This window comes from Amblyomma mixtum, chromosome 2 (assembly GCF_055824585.1).
Source record: "Amblyomma mixtum isolate Tamu chromosome 2, ASM5582458v1, whole genome shotgun sequence".
Taxonomy (NCBI): domain Eukaryota; kingdom Metazoa; phylum Arthropoda; class Arachnida; order Ixodida; family Ixodidae; genus Amblyomma; species Amblyomma mixtum.
Genome location: NC_143013.1, coordinates 14,827,694 through 14,840,395, shown reverse-complemented (window position 1 = coordinate 14,840,395; position 12,702 = coordinate 14,827,694). Strand labels below are relative to the sequence as shown.

At 49.2% G+C, this 12,702-nt stretch overlaps 1 protein-coding gene across 2 annotated transcripts in view; it reads left to right on the top strand.

Annotated features, from left to right (window-relative positions):
• The window catches only part of LOC149358496 (uncharacterized), a 265,005-nt gene that overhangs the window by 77,256 nt on the left and 175,047 nt on the right, over positions 1-12,702 (top strand). Inside the window, exons 2-4 of one of the 2 annotated variants that reach the window (XM_089570581.1) lie at positions 7,961-8,095; positions 8,969-9,031; positions 10,081-10,190. In XM_089570581.1, the coding sequence (XP_089426707.1) occupies positions 7,961-8,095; positions 8,969-9,031; positions 10,081-10,190 (308 nt within the window). The remainder of the gene's footprint in view (positions 1-7,960; positions 8,096-8,968; positions 9,032-10,080; positions 10,191-12,702) is intronic. The other variant, XM_089570582.1, reaches the window with a different exon arrangement.

The window sequence follows — 12,702 nt, the reverse complement described above, 5'->3', positions numbered from 1 at the left end:
CAACAATCTTGCGCCAATGGTACCACCCACTTGGATGACTAGTGTTTCGTACTAACGCGACCTTGAATAATGCGAGTATTAGAGCCAACGCTGTTTAAGTGTATTGTTTATGTGTTGCAAGCCTCGTGCCCGAGATTATATAGGGCAGTAAGAAGCCGAATTCGACTGTAACAGTCTTCTTCATTCTCTTCCAGACACGTGTTCCCGGACTTTGCGTTCACCCTGCCTCTCTGTCAAACAAACACCTGTCTGAAAGCCGCTCCAAAGTCCTATACCATTTTTTTTTCTTCTTCGTTGGCGCGCCTGCTGTCCAGACAGGTTTCCTCTTTTCCATGTTCGTGTTGCAGCCTACTCTCGTAAACATAAATGCAGACGGCAGCCATCTTAAATCGCGCTTCATTTCTTTCGCAGGCGCCAAACGAAGATAGCTTGCCAAGTCTCCATGCTTAGTCTCCATCGGCGCATTTTTTTTCACTTTTTCGACTACGTCGGCTGCGGCGCCGTTGTATCTGGCTTTGTAACGAAAAAAAAAGGTAAAAATAAAGTTTTTACAATCGGGGGAACTGATTTGATTTCAACATTATTTATACTGCGTTGCGTATTTGTATCGGCCATCTTGTATGGTGACCGCGAAACCAGAAATACGGTTTTGCCAATTAAGGCGGGCGTCGCTTAATTGTCACTATTTGAGTGACCACACAAAACAAATTCTGATGTTTTAATGAATTAAAGTGCATCTTAAGTCCTGGATGGTTGTTACGCTTAAAGATAGGGGTACACTTTAAGTTATAGCACATCTTCAGCTAGGACACGTGAAGTCATAGCGCTGCTAATAAAAAGCGCTGTCGTTTCTCCAAGTTCATTGTCCTTTTTAACCCTCATTTACGTATTGTTCTCAAACATACCTACATAGCGCTTTCCTGCTTTTCCCCACGGCTCACGCATTCATGCGTTTCAGTAATTATCAATGGAAGCTGGACGTTGGAGGAATTTCGGGTAATTGTGAGATCAAGTCGGCGTATAACTAAGCTGGCTCCACTAACACGAATGCTCATCAGGCAATGAGAATAACCATCAGGGCCTTTAATATGGAAGGCCCGTTCTGTCGTGAAGTTGCAGAAGTCTCTGCTGCACTTTGCGTCTTCAGTTTTGCAAGGAAGGATGATTGCGTCAAATGGCACAATTACTCGTTAATTGCAGCTTAGCGACATGCGTAACTAGCATAACGTTTGCTAGGGCGTCGTCCCTTTGGCATCGCTGGTAACTGGGTGCATGTACAGTCTTTGTCAAAAGTAACCAGGCTGCATGGCTTGCTTCTAGCTCATACAGTGGAGCCCTTACAGCTTCCCTGAAGCTGAAATGGTTGTTAAAGGTAAGGACTGGGGGTCTTCTTACCTTCCAACAACTTTTGATGTTTAGGAAAGTCACAAGGGCTCCACTATACAAGCTAGAAGCAAACCATGCAGCCTGGTTACTTTTGACAAAGACTGTACCTATACTCAAAGAGTACGGTCTGAACCGGCCGCGTGAAAGATGTAAATCATCCCCAGAAAAACGTCATCCCGGACATGCCGTCGTTAGTGAATACCGCGGCCTCTCGCTTCGTCCTGGCAGTTCCTTCTTTTGTCTTGGCCTCTTAAGCAAAAAATTCGCGTTTAGCACTCGATGAACGCAAGGTTTCCGGGCCTCAGCCGCTGTATCTAGCGAGGTACAAAGGAAGAACAATCTACCAGATTTTTCCTTCCAGCGTTCTGCCATATCTGCGATGATGGGTCTCTAGCAGGATGGCACCTCAGATAAGGAACACCAAGAGCGGCAACAACAAAACGCCATGGGAACTGACTGAAGATGGGAACATAATCCTCCGACCGCTCATCTTTCTCCGCAACGCCTGGCTTATGCTGATGCGGACCCGCCTGCCCCCCCTTGGAGCGGGCGGCATAAACATTCATAGCAATGAACTTGTTTACCACCCACGCTCCACTTCTCCCACCGCAGGCCACGCTCCGCGCAGAGCTTGTTTCTGCTTGGGGCTGTTTGCGAAACCACGGACTGATGTTGGCTAGCCGAGATTCGCGCCCAGCGCCGGCCTGCCGAAGCGTTCGCCTCCGCTGCCGTCCGGGCCAGCGCTGGCAGCAAAAGCCCCGTCGCCCGACGCGCAAATATATTCGTTTCCCCCCCTTTTTTTCCGCCGATAACGCAACAGGGCGCGAGCGGCGGCGGCTCTTGGCGTCCTTTGGGTGGCAGCGGCAATGAAAGCAGCTGGCGAGCAGCTGCCGCGGAGCCCGATCGGCCGTGAAAAGGAACGTCGTCTCGCGTCTCCAGCGCGGGTGCCAACGCTCAGCCTGTGCCTCATTCACTTACACGTCGCAACCGGTTCAGGCTAGGGAGATGGCGCAAAAAAAGAGTGAAATAAGGCGGGATGCGGCTCGGGGCGTTGGAGAAAAGCCGTATAGCAGCTAGCGACGTCCGGAGCCAGATGTCTTTGGTGCAGATATATAGATATATATGCGTGGTTGCAACAGTGTGGACACGTTGTCGCCGTCGACGTCGAGCCCTTTGGGTATTTGGCTGCCGGATTCGGACAGGCGGGGGACGTGCCAATTTCATCCTTGGCATCGCACTACTGCTTCGGACACAACTGTGCCCCGGCTGCATTGCGAAATGGGATGGCGGGGTGCGATTGCTTATTGACGGGCGATAGCGAAAGGGTTGCTCATGGTCGACCATGGACCCTTTCTCTCTTTTTTTTCTTCTTTATCGAAAGCTTTCCGATATCTCGAGCACCGGGAGCGAGCAGCAGCAGCGAGGATGTGATTCAGGGGCTGACGAAAACCTGTCGATGGTCGTTTATGTGTTTGCGCGCCGCTCTGACGAAAGAGACGTTTGGTGTTGCGAAAGGGGTCGGTGCATTGCGATGGACGCGGCGAGATTGGAAAAGGGGGCGCTGTTCGCGCGTGTCTTCTTTATCCTGAACCGAGAATCTGGAGAGACGTGATTCACACGCTGAAGTCGCTTTCGGTCAGCCTATACGCTTTGTTTGCGGGTGATAGGGTATCTGAGTGCTCCCTCCTATGCTTTCGTTCTGTTTCTTCTTTCACTTGGCGTATGTGTTTGTATTTGTATTGCTCACCTATTCTCTGCAATGAGCTCAGCTACCGGATGTTTGCAGGAGCAAGTACATTCTTCTCAAAGTGTTCGCGTCATGTTTTCGCTCCTTGCTTTATTTTTTCCTCTGCTTGAAGCATCAGTGCTCCACTGTTTACATTGTCTATTTATGACAGTTAGTGCGGTGAAACGAACACCCGCGCTTGTAGACGCCCACATCTTCATTGCATGCGCTCTCGTTTCATTGCAATCGTCAGCATCTTTCCGCCGTCGCATCATCATCATGAGTATCACTTCCACCACCACAATAATCATCATCAGTCAGGCTAATTCACAGCAGGCAGAATGCCACTCGTGTTCTTTTGCACCTGCCTGGTGTCTGGTGCAGCCCGCCATTCCTATCCCAGCAAACTTAAAACATTTCCCTGCTGTGTGCCTGAAGCTCTCCCGACCTGGGCCACGTTTACCTTCGCTTGCTGTCCACTCTCACTCTAAGAGCGACAGTTGTGCCCCAAAAGACCTATGGTTATCGACGCCGCCGTGGCTCAACGGCTATGACGTTCGGCTGCCGAATAGAGGATCGCGGCATCGAATTCAAGCAGCGGATGCCGCATTTCAACGCAGTTGCGATGCAGAAGATCTAGTGTGATGTGCGATATGTCAGTGCACGTTAGTAAACCACAGGCGGCTCGAAACTAACTCAGAGCCGTCCATTACTCCGCCTTTCATTGCGCTTTGCAGCTTCGGGACGTGGAAAATCTGGCGTGCCTGGCATACCTTATAAGACGGCTGGTTATGTGTCCATTTCTTGACTTTAATTTGAGCCGGAAGATGTCAACGTTTCGCATCTGTTTTCTGTGTTCGCATGCAAGAAGTCGAAGCTGATATTGTTTGATACAACTCGAGAACGAAGCGGCAGACACCCGTCTAACAAGGCACTCCAGCCAATGGCGCCAACCGATTGTCATGACGTCACCGTTAAACCGATTTCACGGAGGCACTTGCCACTCACCTGCGATGTCACGCTTAGGGATTAACCCCGACGTAATGACAAGCAGTCGACACCTTTGGCTCGAGGGCCTCCTTTAAGAGGTGTTGTTGTATCCGACTATAGTGTACAAGCCAGGTAAATGCTTACGATGAGCCCTCAGAGAGGGCGTGTTCGCTCTGGGAAGTTTCCGAGCATCCTGAGCAATGTTCGCACGTTACGGTAGCGTCCACTCATTCTTGGCGCTCCGTACGGGAAGCGGAGGAGGCTCCGCTACGATGATTGAGACCGCACGGGAGCCGACGGTGCCGCATGTGCCGGGCGGTGACAACGAGGAGGGAAGCGCCAAAGTCGGGCTCGCGGCGTGAGCCCTGGCTGGAAGCTACGACAGCCGCTGTGGCGACCTCCATCACCCGCTGTCGAGCGCTCAGGACGGCGGGGGGAGGATGAGGAGGATGTGGCGGATAAAAGAGAAATAAAGAACGGCAGGAAGGAGGGAAAACCGGGCTCTCAGGGCGGCGGCGAAATTCGCGAGAACGCCGCCAGGCCATGATGCCGTACCGGAGGCGGTGTAGTGTGAGCGCCGCCCTCGCTGAGGGATTGCAACAGCCAGGGTGAAAGTGTGGCTGGGCACTGACATATTGGCGTCATATATCAACGTCTTTCTCTCCGCCTCCTCTGCGTGTCGTTCGACACCCCGTGCGGTGCTTGTTCGCTTCCTTACGCCCCTGCCTCTCCTCAGCGTCTCCCCCTCCTACCTTACACTACCCCCTGCCCCCCTCCCCCGCTTTCTCCTTTTCGTTGTTCGGAACCCCTTCGGACTATTTCCCGGGATCATTCGTTGTTGTCGCACAGCTCGCAAGGCTTTGCCCATCCGAAGGGAGAAAGACAGGAAGCCCGAGGAAAATGGAGTGGTAGAGGGGCTGGAGAGCGAGGAAAGAAGGTGAAAAAGAAAAGGCGTATACACACCGTAACCTTTCACTTATCAGCGCGCCTACACGGGTAGCAATCGATAGCGCCGCGGTTCGAATGCTTTGGGACGGCTGGTTGCGAGGTATACGGCTCCGCGCTGTTGTCCCACCAGATTTCTCTCTCTGCTCTTCGTGTTCGTAGAGAGCGCGCTCTGCCGTTCAAGATGAAGGGCACCGCGAGGAATTTCAATCGGAAACCTGCGTTCCGTTTGCAACGCTCTTAGTATTTGGACACTTTGTCCCGTCTTCGTCTCGAATTTCTTCATTCAAGTGCAACGCTTATGGTCGGTTTATTTACTTGTTTGCTTGACTTTACTCAGCGCATCCTACAGCGCGCTGTGAGATCGACGCGTGCATGCGGGACCGAAAGAACGTTTTCAATGACTGCGGCAGGGCGCAGTTATCTCGGCTCCGAAGTATTGCCGAAGCTTTTCTTTGTACTAGCGCAATACACAGAGGCGCAAGAATGTCCATGTTCTCAAGAGTTCATTCTGCAGAGTAAGAACAAAAACGCGAAATTTGGACGAAGAACGAAGAGGGAGAGACGGGGTCCCTTGGCTCTGCTACAGCTTTCTGTTGGCTCGTCTCGCGCTTGCCCTGTTTTCTGTGTAGTTTTTTTTTTTTTGTAATCGCAAGAAAGCCCTGTTGATGTCCGCCATCTCTACCGGCGCGAATTTTCCCCGAGACGAAACGACCCCTAAGTGAAGAGAATAGAAAGTGCCGGACGGAAATTGAAATTTATAACCGAGCGCACGTAGGTTCGTCCGCCGCATTCCGGAGTTATCCGTACCAAGAAGAAAGGGTAATGCTCGGTCAACGATTTCTCTCAAGGCGCGCACTTTTTGTTCGAGACAGAGGCGGATCGACTGCGTCTTTCTCTCTCTCTCTCTCTTCCTCTGTCGTCATTCGTTCCCTCCCTCCGTTAGTCCTCCAGTCGGCTTTTCTAGGATTTGGAATGAACCCGAGAAACACTTTCTTCGTCCGCGTATAGTTCATTTGGAGAGGTGGGCGCATTTACCGTCCTACATTTTGTTCTCTCTCGAGTTACTGCCTCCTGCGCGGAGCGATCTTTCTTGGCCTGACGCCGACTCACGCTTGTTCTGTGCGGAAGGCGTAATGTCTGCGCCTTGTTTTCCGTCTAATTTTTTTTTTATCTTTTTTTTTCTTTTTGCTCCGCCTGGCTATCACCGGAGCTGGCCGTAATTGTGTTGTACGGAGGAGTGTGGGCGAACTACTTCTGAGGCAATTGAAAGTAGCTTCTAGAGTGCCCGCAGCCGCCGCCGGTTCAGCCCGTCTCCGAAAGCGCATTCGACGCGCGCAGCCGGTGGTGCTCCGCCAAGTTTGGCTTCTCCTCTGAAACACTCTTATTGAGGGAAAGATGACTCTGCAGTTGCGAGCTGCGCTTGGCGGAGAAGTTTCCTGCTTTCAAAGGCAGGCCGACGCCATCGTTCTTTATAGATTCGATTTTATTTCCGTCTATCTATTGCATTCTGATGGAATACTTAATTTTAGTTATCCTTAGCTTTTATTTTTTGTTGGAACTTATTCCGTGCCATTTTTTTGCTTTGGCTTGTACCACTTCGTTGTTCCAAAACAAACGAATCTTAGTTACGGAAACATGCCAGGTGAACAGCAAGTTTTTTGATGGTTTCAAGGTATATGTTATATAATACTATCATACTTTAGCAAGTTGTATCCGCAAATTCATTAGCATTTTTACTCAGCAGTACCTATTCGAAGAAACACGTCAGGTGTCCATTACATATCTTGAGTTTGTATGTTTAGCTCGAAACATAACGGTTAGTGCTTTTTTTCAAGATATATTTGACATGCGCGATCTTTCGACAGGCCTACAAATGATAATTAACGGTATTCACAGCTCAGGAGGACCTAGCTAGCTATTTTTTTGCATCCCCGTATTTTTAAAACTAAGCTGTATGCTACTCTGCCTGATAAGCGAGCACAATGAAAATACCTGGATAGACGTTCGTCCAAAGCTGCATACTATGCGCGAAGCGTTTCTGGCTTTAATAAATGACGACTTGCCTTCTACGATATTTCAGGAGGCGCAATGTAGTTCAGGTTGCTTGTCGCCTGCAAGGTGCGTTTCGGAGCACTATGTATTCACAATAGCGGCTTTTTGCGCGTATACAGTCTGTCAGAAGTAATGAGGTGATGTGGCTTGCTCTAACCTCTGCAATGGCACTCTCGTAGCATTTCGTAGCATCTGTAGAGATTCTAACTTTATGAGGGTGCAGGACAAGAGTTCCGTTCACCATCGGCACATTTACGTTACGTAACGGGTCGCACATAATTACCAAGAAGCAAATCCTTCGGACTCAATACTTTTGACGAAGACTGTACGCTGCTTACCTTCTACCTGAAATGCCGTGAAGAAAAATAAGGTGACAATTTAGTAGTTATGTTTATTTAAACGCGGACGCGAAAAGAGGTACACAGACAGGACGCGCTCGGAACGCAGAGAGAGACAGCGTCCTGTCTGTGTACCTCTTTTCACGTCTGCGCATCTTTGCTCTGTTCCGATAACTTTAAACCAACTTGCCCAAACTTCCACTTTGTACACAACGCTTACAATTTTCAACGAGGCTGACTGGCAGTTTACCGTGGGCAAAGTAGTTGCTGTCTAGACGCCATTTTGCCTTTTCTCTCTGACTAAAGTTTCCTTGTAGGGGTTTTTATCAAAAATTCGTTTAAACGATCCCTTCTTTGGCAAACAAGTGTTACGAAAAGCTTACATCCGAGCTTTGTCTCTTAAAGTCTAGGAAACGGCCCGTATTTTCAGCGCCTATACTTGGCAACGTGCCTGTCTTCCGGAACCCAAGCGTCGTGTTTTAAAGAAGTCTCTTCTCGCCTTTTCTTTATGTCTGCGCAGGACGGCAGCCATGGTGACCTGGACGGGCTAGCGAGGCGCTACGCGGAGGAACTGCGGACGCACTTTCAGGACGTCCTCGAGAGACTGGAGGAACTCCGGAAGCGCAGAGTCGCTGCCGACTTCGCGCAGCTTCCGGTACGCCTCTCAAGCCATTTTCCTCCCTAGACCCCCTCCCTCTCTCTTCTCGAGTGCGTTGTGTACGCCTCGAGAGAGATCACTTGCTTTACTGAACGAGAGAAAGAGAGAGAAAAATCGCGACGATGTTTTAGAGTGGGACTGTGCCGTTTATAGTGCTAAGCGCTGCTGCGCGCTGGCGCCGCGCCATATTTTTTAAATGTTTTCTTTAGAAGCTATTTTGGTAACCACTTTAAAAGCAGCTGAACGTTCACGGAGTAGACACACTGTAGTATTACGTGTGGCCAGCGTGTTTCGATTTTTATGTTTTTGTTTTTTGAACGTATATGGTTGTTTCCGTTCGGTAAGATGCACCGTCTCTAGCCTAGACGTTGAGACTTTACCCGGTTTTGTATTCATTTTTCGCGATTTGCCTCTTCAGTCCGCCCAGTCCTCGGCAAGTGCTTCGCCTTGTGCTTCGGACTCCAGTCTTTTATTTAGCTGCGTAGAAAGGACGCGTTTGCTCGTTATATTAGTTCACAGTGCATGTTGTGTGCTATAACTACTATTTTCTTAATATTTATTGTTCCTGTTTTGCGGAAGACGATTCGGTTGTTTTCTTTTTTTTTGTTCTTGCAAAGCAAGGTGTTTGATTTTGTACTCGTTAATTTTCATTAGCTCTAATTCATGAGTCACCGTATCACTCTCTTTTAATACTAAAAATTCTCACGTCGAGAAGTTGCTGCATGCAGTTACCATGCTGTATCATTTATCCCCCCCAAAAAAGAAATAAAAAGCAAGCAGAGCTGAGGAAAGTTGAGAAATCTGCAGGACGAATTTTCTTCTCTTTTTTGATGTTTCGTTTTTCGCTGTTCTCCTTCTTCTTTGTTTCAGGACGATATTACCAATAATTTGGGCTATAGGGCGCCTCGGTATTACAGACCTGGCAAATACATGGTAACGCTTTCTTTGTTTTTTGTTTCGTAGTAGTAGCCTGTAGCTGTAGAGACATTTTTTTTTTGTTTGCCTGTAGCTGTGGGTGGCGCCTAGCCACTCCTTAAAAAAAATAAAAAATTGCGGACGCGTGTGAAAAAAACTGGGAGCTTGCCTTGGCTGTGGTGCTTTCTGCGATCGCTACATCAGGGATTGCGTTTAGCTTACCAGGTATAGCGTAGGAATAAAGCGGCGTGCTCTCTGAATGAACAATGACCTATACGGATGTAGGCGGCCTAAATTAATGCATTCGAGAACTTAAAACCTAACTTAACTTTTTTTTCCCAAGTTTTGTCGTCTTCGAAATGTGAGCCATTCTCTTGAGTCCCCCAGTATTTTTATTTTTTTCGTGATAACACAGTTTGGAACACAATTTCCGCTGTAATAGTTGTTTTGGTTGCCAAGCTTATCACGAACGTTGGTCTCTGCCGGTAATGACCTCAAAACGTTTTTGGTGCGCCGATACTGGCAGGTAATTTCTCAGCTTGAATTACCATTTCCGTTGCCTCCATAATGGCTAGCCCACATCATGGGGGGAGGTTTCGTAGTGAACGATGCAGCAGCAACAAAAACGGTCGAAACAACTGCTCTACTACAGTTTTAGCTGACCGCTTGTCGGTATGAACATCTTGCTGTGTAGCCTGTTCACGTCCTCCAGAACATCATTAATGCCTCGATGCATCGTTTACTAGAATGTACGATAGCTTTTAAACGTTGTGAGTTCACTTTGCAAGTGACAGCATATGTCTTGAGTACGTGATGCGCATTCACTGCTGTAACGATCGCTGTGCAAAAATCGCAACCGCCACCTTCTTGGCCTCTGACTGCCGTTCCGACCAAATTTGTTCATTCTCTCAGAGGGAGGAATGAATGGCTGTGTGTGTTTTATGATCTCTACAAAGTTGGGTAATTAGGTTTGACAACCGTAGCTGTCTCTCTCTTTTTTTTTTTTTGTGACAACCAGGTGCTTGGATAACCGGGTACTCTGTGCCGCGCGAATGCTTTTCGTGCAGCCATCAAGCTGCGTGAACGACCCGGACGACGACTGCGGAGGAGTGGACCCCTACGGTGTCTACGGAGTGCGACTGGGCCCCTTCGTGGACAGCGCTGGATCCCCGCAGAGGTCAGTGCGGGAACTCGACCTTTCCCCAGGGTCCAGAAGCCGTCCGTAACTTGTGCGCGTTGAGCATGCATGTAACGCGCGCTTTACCGTCTTCAGAGCGCCCCCGTGGAACGCAGATACCGCATTCTTTTTCTTCTTCTTCTTCTTGTGGCAATACAGGTTTTTTTTTTGTTCTCTCCTAATGTAACGAATGTGTAGTAATAAACGAATATAGATAAAAAGAAACGTTACCAAAAAAACCTTGTTTACCTTTCTTTTTCCTGTTCTGTAAGAGTCATCTTTGTTGCGAAATTTCCTATATCGTCGCCGTGGCAAGTTTTTCAATTATGATACTGTTAAGGACAACGCAGCGAGCTATGGAAAGTAAGATGTTAGGTGTAACTTGAGATCGGAAGCGGGCGGAGGGGATGAGAGAACAAACGCGGGTTAATGACATCCTAGTCGAAATCAGTGGGAAGAACGGGGCTTGGGCAGGGCATGTAATTCGAAGGCAAGATAACCGCTGGTCCTTAAAGGTGCACTGAAGAGGAATCTGAACTTGTCTTTTTGCCGCGGGAACTCGATCTACACGTTCCTAGCATTCTTAGAAACTGCGATTTACTGCCCTGTGTGGCCGATTTCCCCAATTAAATCGAATTAACGTCCGGCTCCCGCCTTTTTTTTTTAAATTCTGCCTCGTACGGTGGGCGGAGTCGACCAACGCGTGGAGCGCCTTTCACCCAGACCCGTGGCGGCTTGCCGCTCTGCCATCGGCGGAGTAATACGTAGTAGTCCGTAGTAACAAATAGTCCGCGCGTATTTTTATTTCTTCGGGCTTATTTTGCGGCTATATTATCTGCGAATGAAACTATTTATTCATGGAAATCTAAAAAACAAAATAAAGCGAAAGCAAAGCCTCCACGGGACTGTGTGAAAGGCGCTCCACGCGTTGGTCGACTCCGCCCACCGTACGAGGCAGAATTCAAAAAGAAAGGCGGGAGCCGGACGTTAATTCGGTTTAATTGGGGAAATCGGCCACACAGGGCAATAAGTCACTGTTTCTAAGAATGCCAGGAACGTGTGGATCGAGTTCCCGTGGCAAAAAGACATGTTCAGAATCCTCTTCAGTGCACCTTTAAGGGTAACGGAGTGGATTCCAAGAGAAGGCAAGCGTAGCAGGGGGCGGCAGAAAGTTAGGTGCGCGGATGAGATTAAGACGTTTGCGGGAATACGGTGGCCGCAACTGGCGAATGACTGGGTTAATTGGAGAGACATGAGAGAGGCCTTTGCCCCGCAGTGGGCGTACTCAGGTTGATGATAATGATGATGATGATGAAACTGCAGTACTTACAAATTATAACGCAGTAATCATTTTAATTGTTCTACGGAGGAGCTTGCCTTTAGCAGAAATTAAACTTTGCGCGCGCCTGATACGGACTCTGTCATTTACGAGGACAGCTGACAAGCCCTGACAAGCCTCGGGGCGCTTGTGAAATATAAATGAATAACAAATTTACCTCTATTTACCCTTGCTAGAAAAGCTCAGAACTCAGTGAAAGCTGTTTGTCGCTGCTGCTGTTGCTGGTATTCCTTTTGGCTATACAAGAGGGGACCTTAATGACCTTTCTCAGACTACGCTTTCTCGGCGTACATGAATATTATCCGTCCAGATTTGACGTCACTCATGACGTCGCGCGCGACGCATTACGCCACGGGTCGCATGCCACGTGACTAAACCGACGAGGCGACGCTGCTCCAGTGCTAAAAGGTCCTTGAAACAGCTCTCAATGTAAAAATACGTAAACGCGCGCAATGCTTGGCTAGTTCAGATACAAGTAAAAGTCACTATGGTCAAATGGTTGGTTAGCTGCAAATAGACTAAGCATTGAGTAAGCCTTCCGCCTTTTAATTACAGCCCTGCGTATGGCACCAGGCAAGCTCAAGGCTTCGCCGCATACCGTAATACCATGCTCCAGTCCCCATTTGTTCCTCAGCTCTCCAAAGCGGCAGCCGTCTATGACCGGCGCAGCGTATGAGCAAGCTGTGGAAATTTCAGTCGCTGTCGCCAGCCCGTGCGCGGGTTTGCTATTTATGGTGCGAGCGAGCAGAGTGAAATCAGCGCCGCGTACGGCGAAGAAGAAGAAGAAGAAGAAGAAAACTAGAGCACCAGCGCACCGAGAGGCGCCGGAGCATGTCGTTCGGTCTCTGCCCATTGGCCTCGTGATTGGGCTATTTGGTCTCCTGGGCAACGGCTGTTGCTCGGCATCGCTCGTTCCGCCGAGCCGAGCCGAGTCAAGCCGAGCCGAGCTATATACGGGGCCCGTATAGCCCAGCCGGTCAGCTCGCCTCTGTTTGTGTCCTTTTTTTTCCTTGTTTCGGTCTTGGTTTTGCCTTGTCGCGTTGCCCCGTCTCGTTGGCTCTCATTGAGACGTATGCCCCGCTTATAAAGGCGCTCCCAGGAAGAGGCACTAATGGAGTGGGCCCGAATTAATGAATCACGTCGAGCGCCCTACACGCCTCCCACGCCCCCCCC